This window comes from Schistocerca piceifrons, chromosome 11 (genome assembly GCF_021461385.2).
Source record: "Schistocerca piceifrons isolate TAMUIC-IGC-003096 chromosome 11, iqSchPice1.1, whole genome shotgun sequence".
Lineage (NCBI taxonomy): Eukaryota > Metazoa > Arthropoda > Insecta > Orthoptera > Acrididae > Schistocerca > Schistocerca piceifrons.
In genome coordinates, this window is record NC_060148.1 from 144407051 (window position 1) to 144416030 (window position 8980).

The following is an 8980-nucleotide window of genomic DNA, read 5'->3' on the forward strand; positions in this document are numbered from 1 at the left end:
CCTAAAATCTGTGTATGATTTTGCAACGGGTACGAAACTTGGACGTATTTATACAATTGGGAAACTAAGCTGGAGTGGCCTTTTTCGGTGTTCCTTAACGACCCGTGTTGTAACCTGCACACTGCTACATCTCCGCCGCCGCTACCGCAGTGTGCGTCACACGTGTCGAGTAGCACGCCGTCCGGTCACTCCGGGCCCCTCGTCTCGGTTGCCTGCAGCTGATAGCCGGCAGTGCCTGCCGGGCAAATGCTCCATGTTACCGGCAGTCCTACATCAGTAAACTGTATAGTAAGACATATGTTTATGTCGTCATGCTGTGACCTAATAAACAGTGAATTTCTTATAACCCTGTCTCTTATTGTTTCCAGCATCAGAACAAATTGCAACTGAGAAAAGTGTTATGTTCGCGAGGCACTTGCGAGAAAATAATTTAATGCTGGATGGTATACAATAATTTTTAAAGGATTGAAGAGCACTTACTGCGGAATGGTATACAACAATTTGTTTGTGTTGCGTCCACCTGATACACGTGGCATCCAATGTAAATGTGGCAGGAAGCGGTAACTAAACATCATAGATACAGGGCCAAATACATTTGACCAGAAATTGGCAACGCACCATAAGAACACTTAACGACAGTTTATCAAAGCAATTATTACGCTACTCGACCTTTGTTTGAAGATGTGGTATGGCAGTGCTGTTAAAAGTTCACTTGCATTTCTCAGGACAAACACAGGTCTAGTTTCAAAGTCAGTGCACGGTAACTTACTTTAATAGTTGAACGTCCGATCGGGCTGTCCCAGTGGTGACAGTAACAGTCTCGATATGTGCACACTGTGACATCGGGCGGGTACTCGGTGGATGCTGCAGCACTGGCTGAGTTCAGGTTACGTGTGCCCTCTGTGACATTTGGCCGTAACTGTGTCGTGTCACATTGGAGATTGGCCGTGCTGCATGTCACTCTCTCAGTGTGTACCACCTATTCAGCACTTTGGCACAAGTCATTGAAGACAGAGCGAAAAACAACTGAAAACATTTCACCAGTCTTCATCACAGCAATGCCAGCAGTCACATACTGTGTCAAACAACTCACTATTTGATGCAGAAAAACGTGGAATTAATGTCCCACTGCACATGTGCACCTGAGTTATTGTCAGACAACTACCTCTTGTTCCTGACCAACAGTTTTCATTGTTCTGAGAGGCAGTAGAATCCTTCGGAAACCGTGTTTTTGGCATACCGCATCAGAGTGGAAAATTGTTTCCAAAATTGGTCCAATGCAACAAATTTCTAAAATTATCTGTCGTGAAGCCGTCGTACAGGCGTATCATTAATCTGTAATGAGATTGTTACACGCCAGTTGTCAAAAATGTGTTATTTATTTGTGATGAATTTGATCTCAGGTTACATTATCCAATTATGAAATTCCTACAAACAAGGAAATGCAAATAATTGCTTCATTTCCTACACACACTTACGACCGTGTAAATCTATCTATATTGTCCTGTAGTACTACAGACCTTAAGAGGTAAAAAGCAACAACAAGGATATATTTTCAAATAATAAAGCTCTTCATTCAACATCTCGTGTTGACACGTAACACTCACACAGACCTCAGTTATTAACTAAATGTATCTGTCCTCGCCTACAAAAGATTGTACTGCCAGGTTACATACATATCACTGCCTGCAACGATGCTAATGACTGCAGTAAAATTGTTGAATGTTTACATGTCAAGTCCCAGCAAATACTAAAAACAAATATTGCACCTTATATGCAGTGTTAACCTTATGCAGAATAACCGACAGTAAACATTAAAACTTAACTTAGGATTTGCTAGGATTCGACATATAAACATTAAAGATTTTACTGCAGGAGATTGTTTCACTCGGGCAGCCGTGGCGAGCGGATCACTACTGCCGAGCACTCCCCTCGCAAGAGGATGAGCAGACTGGTTGTTCGATGGAGTCCACACGTTTAGCATAATTGTCATGCTGCTGTTTTAACAGTGCTGTGCAAATTGTCTTGTCAATTGTGTGTTGTACAGTGGACGAGAGCCTGAACAGATGCAGGAGTCGGCGGCGGCCTCAGTCACTGAGTCTGCAGAATGACCTTACGATGAGACGACTGACGGTTGACCGCGATACGCTCGATGAAATTCGGAAGATGAGCTGGACGAGATAGGACTGTGAATTTGATGAAAATAATGTAGTGTGCTAGATTTGTGTACAAGCACACTGTGGAAGGAAGGCTTCAGCCGACGAATGACCGCCGTGACATTGCGGGAGAACAACTGTGACTTGTGAACTCCAGCCCCCCTTCCCCCCCACACTCTGCCCCCTGTATGTTCAGTACATCAGGGAAGGCTGGATCGAGCAACACGAAGCAATTGAGAATGTCGCTTCGTTCGACATCAGTTCGAAGTGGCTAGACAATACGCTGCTGGAGCAACGTAGCACTCGTAGTGCCGGAAGAGATGGTGTCACGTCAGAGCCCACACAGTCGGAAACGGTCACCGGCATCTCTTCTCTGAGTCGATCGTAGCTCAGCTGACAGTCATTTTGGCAGTTGACACTGGTTTCTAGTTATCGAAGAGAGAATGATAGAAAACGTTTTTTCGTCCATTTTATTTGGCTGCTGGCACACGTTCAAAGAGAAATAGTGTAATTTTACTGTGGTTTCTGGCACACATTTGGAGAAAAATTGAGAAATTTTAGTGCAGTATCCTCCTCACAATTGAAGAAAAATGGCTCAATTTTATTGCAATATTTACAGTGCAGTGTAAGACACTAGCACATCGTAACTGGCTACCACTGAGTACAGTTCAATATGGATTGATTTATGCAGTTGTCAATATGTGTAGAATTGTGATTTAATGATTTGTTGTTCCTTGTTTTATGGAATTTGATGACGGGGATAATGCAGAGCTGAAACATGTTGTGATAAATAAATCACACATTCTACAACTGGTGCATAACATTTTCAGTACTGAAAAGTCTATAATTTTAAATGTGAACATTTTGCAATACTGTTAAAACAACGTGTGTCGAAAACAATTTTTATATGAAAGTTCTTGTAAAACTTGGCTTTATAAGGGAAAGTTCCATCCCTTCATTTCATGTATGATTTACACTTTTTTTCTGTGGTACTGTTACAGGTGGATCACACCATAATCACGTACCTGGTGAACCCGGACGGGGAGTTTGTGGACTATTACGGCCAGACGCGAACTGTCGAAGAGGTCGCGAACAGCATCCAGTTCAACATGGTCAAATACAATGAGGTGCACAAGAAGTCGTGGTTCTAGTTCGCAGTACCGGCGGAGTGCCAGGGACTGCTGCAGGCCACCGGGGTAGCCATTTCGAGGGACAGTCGCCGAACTGACCGGGGAGTGCCTCGTCGGTATCAATCGGTGGTGGCAACAGGACAGTCTGTGTTCTCGTTTTAAGCCCGCCAGATCTTCCAGAATTTGCTTCCGCTCGGGACAGGCTCCTTTCTAGTGTTGCAATCAGAGGCAGAAGCAGGCTGTGAATAGGAAGAAGGGTGAAATGATCACCACAAGTAATATTTCAGTGGCAAAATATTTCTGGTAACACGCAGGCATTAGATCTGTGGCAGAAACCTCAGGCGAGTAGTGGACGAGAGAGAAATGTATCGGTTGTGCTTTTTGTATGCACTCTTTGACAAGCTGTTGTATGCACTCTTTGTTCTTCTACATAACTTTCTAGAAAGTAACTGCAGGCGAAGTAATTACTATTTCTAATATTTTATTTTGTAGAGGAGGTATAGTGTATGAGACTAGTGTACGTTTCTCAGTGTTCTTTGAGAAAAAGGTGACTGTGTACCACACATTACATTTTCCTCATCATGAAACTCCGTACGGTAAACACGTATCTTTTGTATTGGCCCTGCTTGTAAAGACTGCTGCGATTTTCTTCCATCATTCCAGTATTTTGACAACAACAGGATTTGAAGGTCAGTACCCACGGACTACCTACCCAAAGGAGTAAATCCGCTATTCAAAAACACTGAAAAAAGTTGACTTTGGAATGTTCTGAGCACTAATAAATACAAAATTGTAAAATATTACGGACATGAAAGAAAGCTGCGTGTACCTCAGCGCGTAGTGTTCCAGTATTGTAACAGCGGTGTCATCAGTTTGATTCTTGCTACTGTCAACTTTTTTTATTTATTTATTTTCTTTACCTTTACAGGAATTGGCTGTAGTGGTCGAATGGGTAGAGCACTAGACTCTGGCTCTAGGGGTCCTGGATTGGTGCAGGGATTTTTCTTCATTCGTATCTCCAGGAGGGCCTCAGGTCTACTCAGCCTGCTGCCAAAATGAGTGCTAGGGGTCACCCTGTGGGTAAAGAATGAGCAGGCCTAGGGTCTCCACACACCTCCTCGTGCACCAGTAGGAAGGCCGTAATCCACCTGCAGTCAGGCTGATAGTTCAATCATGGGCTTGCACCATTGACTTTACATTTACCTTTACTTTTGATGTGAGTGGTATATTTATTATCAGACTGAAAACAATGGAAAATCTAGGATGGAATGTAACAATATTATGAGAAGGAAAGTAGCTACTCACCATATAACGCTGCTGCTGAGTCGCAGATAGGCACAACAAAAAGACTCTCACAAATAAGGCTTTCAGCGATTAAGGCCTTCCATCAACAATACACACACACACACACACACACACACACACACACACACACACACGTACGTCTGCAGGCTCAAGCAACTGAAACCACACTCAGTTGCCTGAGACTGCAGTTGTTTGTTTTTGTGTGTGTGTGTGTGTGTGTGTGTGTGTGTGTGTGTGTGTGTGTGTGTGTGCGTGCGTGCGTGTGCGCACGCTCATATGTGTTTGTCTAAAAGCTTTAATTGTGATAGTCTTTTTGTTGTGCCTATCTGCGACTCAGCATTCAAACATTGGATCATAATTTTTTAGTGAAAAACTTGTTATTTTTATTTAATAATTGTATAAAAATGCATGTGCTCACAATACTTCAAAATGTTTCTTTACAAAAATGCAAAATGTAGTATTGTTAAATGAAATACGGGGTGGTTCTTATTAATGTTTAAAAATCTCGGAAATGATGTAGGTGACGATGAGGCAATTAATTTAATATAAGAGACACGGGGTCAGAAATGTCGAGAAAAACCCAAAACTTTGATGACAAATGTCGAATGTGTGACATCGTCACGTGACTCGTCTCGCTGCACATGCAGCAGTTGAGCCTGTCGGTCCATCGCACCTGATTGCCCCGACCCGAGTCGCGTATTCACTTTGGTGTGGTGCCGTGCCCGTGTGCGCAGCTATAGTGCACAGAGCTCGAGGATTGAGTCGTGTGTCTGACAGGCTGTATTTTTTTCATTGCAGAAGACATTTAAGTGTTTCCATTGAGGTATTAATTTATTTATCGGTCTCACAGTCTGCTGATTTATTGCAAAGTACAGCACAACAAAGACCAACCATATAACGCCACAAGTAAATGTGTAAGCTACCAAATTGCATCATTACCAGTAAATGACCTAAATTTTCTTTACAACTAATTAACTGTATACAACTAATTAACTGTGAATAAATAACGAAGGGGATAAAGGAAAGACACATAAAATAAGGACAGCTTTTGCTCAGTTACACCGACTACAATAATCTGGCATCTTCTACATTAGGACAGATCAAACAATGGAAAATCCAGGATGGAATGTTATTGTAGAACAGTTCACATTTACAAAAGGTGTTCAAAATTTGCACCATTTGCTCAAATGCAAATTTTGCATCGCTCACTCAGCCATTCACACACGCACTCAAATACACGCACCCTATTTTGGATGGGACATCACGTGTCTTAACATTTGTCATCCACTTTTGGGGTATTTTTCAACGTTTGCGGCCCCGTGTGCTTTAATTTAAATTACTTGTCTCAGTGACATTTACTTTGTTACGGGGCTTTTAAAACTTCAATAAGAATCACCCTGTATATGTTTTGCGTTTGATGTTTTGCATTTTTGTACCAAATTAAAATTTGTTATGAGCACTCACATTTTATGCAGTTAGTAATAAAAATCTAAAAAAGTTATTTTTATTAAAAGTTATGATTTAATATTTATTAATTGACATTTCAATTTGTTTATAAATATAGACATCAAGTAAAGAAGGAAGAAAGTTTAAAAGTTGAGAATTGAACCATTGACTTCGCTAATGTGTGACTATAATGCTATGCAGTGAGCTACAAGTGGCTGTTTTTAAACACACAAAATGTTTTGTGTTTTAATACTTAAAAAGTTTTTGAAATCTTCAAAGTCATTTTTTTTTAGGACTGTAAGGCTTCCTCGGCTGTACCAGTTTACTAGATTTCTGCACGTTTCCTCAGTACACTTTCGGCGAATGCTGGGAAGGTACATCGTCCAACTCGGCAGTCAATTTCTTACCAGGGGACTGATGCCTCCCCATAGTGCTCGGAGCCAATTTCTTACCCAGCCCTCGTCTGCTGAGTGGTCTGTGTGTCTGACAGACGTGCAGAGGACCCGCGTTTGATTTTCAGTACCGCCAGACAGTTTTCCTCCCAGGGGAAGACAGAACCACTGTGCGCACACTGTAGTGAGGTCCTAAAATGGAAAGCAGCGACTCCGAGGTCTGGGAAACTGAAAATTCCCCGAAGAGAGGTGCATCGATCCGGCAGCCCTCTGTTCCACGTCCGAATGATAAGGAAGCTAGCCGGTATCGTGTGGACCTCTGAGGTTGCTCTTGAAGCTTTTTACTATTCCTTGTGGGAATGGGCTGGCAGTCTTCCTCTGACGTTCAGGATCAGGTGACGTGATGACCTTCCCCCACAAGGTCTGAACCCCTAGCCCACTGCCGGATGTACAAATTTTTTTTTTGTCATTTTCCTAAACTAATTAACTGAAGGCCGTTGCTTTCAGAATGGTTCAACCTTTTGCTGCCGCATTCCCATCTGTCCATGCTCTTATCTGTAACAACCATATTGAGAAATGGTCACAATCTTCTTCTTTTCTTGTAAATGCTTTGTCTTATCACTGCTACTGTTGTCCCGTCACGTGCTGTCCTCTTCATTTGTTGATAATTTTTGGCCTTTTTACATATAATTTTAACTCTGTAAATGTACATAAAGTTTTTTTTTTTCCCTTCCTTTTTTAGGCAGTTGCTATGCAGGTTCTCAGGCAACTGATCTCATTCAGAATATCTTCATTGGTTTTTATTTCTTTCCGTCCATCTGGTCCTCATTGGCCTTCTTCAAAGCTACATTTCTGTAGCTTCGGAGTGCTTTGTCTGACCATGATAGGAACCAGTTTTCTCAGCTGTTCAGAAGCCCCTTCAGGTGAACTCTTGGCAAATTGCTCCTCCCCACCCCAATACCGAAAGTCTTGTTCACTAGTTATCTCCCTTCATTGTAAACATGTTTAATTGTTGCAGTTATTTTTCTTAGTTCCATACTGTATCTGTCATTATCTGTAATTAATGTGCCGAAAATAAAATGTGTTAAGTTTTTCATAATTGTTGCTTATGTGAAGGCAAGCTTCAGCTGCTGCCCCTTGCAGCCAAAACTGTCAGGTACCATTTTTCAGTGCCATTAGTCAATGTAACAAGTGAAGCGTGAAGCAGCAGGGATTTGTGCAGAAAGAAGGAACTGCCCTGAAAGTAGCCAGTGTGTGGCCGAAGCAGTGCATCTTCGAGTTCTTACCTTTCTTGTGTTTGCTAAATTTTGAAATCCACAACATCAGTATTGCTAGTGAGCCGAGTGTTCATATGTAATGACAGATGGTCGCAAATAAGGCACAGTGTTCACATTACAAACTGTGTCACGTTAAGAAAGTCCTATAAAATTTTATTTGAGACCACTGTTTGAACAGAAATATTTCAGATGAAGACTGCAGTGTCTGAATTTCCAGTTTAGTTGTTCTTCAATTTCAGTCTCATCGGTCTTATTCTTTTTTTCTAATTAATTGTACCTTGTGGACCAGTCTGTGCTCATTGTATGTGCATCCGCACACTTTTGTATTTTATTCATGGTATGGCATCCTCATTTATTCTTGTCACAATATTTAAAAAAAATCTGTTAAAAGAAGTCTCGCATTTACTGAATTTGATTATTTTGTCAGATACGTAGCTCATAGTGTTGTGAGCAGTTTACGGTATTGTGCACTTGTCAGCTGATGTCTTAAGTGGAACTTTATTGCATTTATTATGTATGGCTCATCTTGTTGATTTTGCAGTGTAGTTCTGCACACTTTATTTTCAACTTGGCCAGCTTACTGCAGAAGAGATGGTCCTGCAGAGATTAATAGGAAAGAGAAATCACGAAATATGTTATTGGCAAGTGTGACGTGTTTTTTAGGAACGGGAAGGATTTAGGTACGACAGTAAGAGAGTCTCGGAGACAGTGACTTATATAAAGTGCTCTTTGTCATCTGCGTGTGCATTGTTGCTCAGTCAGTGGTGAAGTGCCTCACATATGATGAAAGCTAATTAGTAATCTGCTTTCCTCACACACCTCCCATCTCTCTGCCACGTGTCGAGTAATGCCGTACTGGTAGTTCTCCAAATCTGTGTGTTCTCACGCCAGATCCATTCATTACTTGAGAGATTTGCTCAGAACTGTTAATCCAGTAGTGCCACTTCTCATTAGCGACAATGTCCAGATTTCGTAAGTAGGCATCAGCCATCCTTGGTTGCAGTAGAGCAGAAATAAACCGCAAATCCCTCCACCTGTTTGACGTATCACATTTCCCGACAGAGTGGAAACTGCTACTTCTTGGTTTTGAATAAAAATAGTGGGGCTTTTTCATACAATCACATATGCTTTGCTTGTATGTTTTTATATCTGTCAGAACTTGTCCCAATCTCCCAACAGCAGGCAGTATGTGTGTCATTTATTTTGCCTCAGTTTCATTATGTAGATTCTTCTTATTTATAGGTGAATGTAGCTATTTGAAATACTGTCATTTA

At 41.5% G+C, this 8980-nt stretch overlaps 1 protein-coding gene across 1 annotated transcript in view; it reads left to right on the forward strand.

Moving 5' to 3' along the window:
* Window positions 1-4731, forward strand: part of LOC124719942 (protein SCO1 homolog, mitochondrial) — a 52403-nt gene extending 47672 nt beyond the window's left edge. Inside the window, exon 5 of the mRNA XM_047245144.1 lies at window positions 3158-4731. Coding sequence (XP_047101100.1) covers window positions 3158-3307 — 150 coding nt within the window. The 3' untranslated portion in view covers window positions 3308-4731. The remainder of the gene's footprint in view (window positions 1-3157) is intronic.
* Window positions 4732-8980: the final 4249 nt, after the last annotated feature.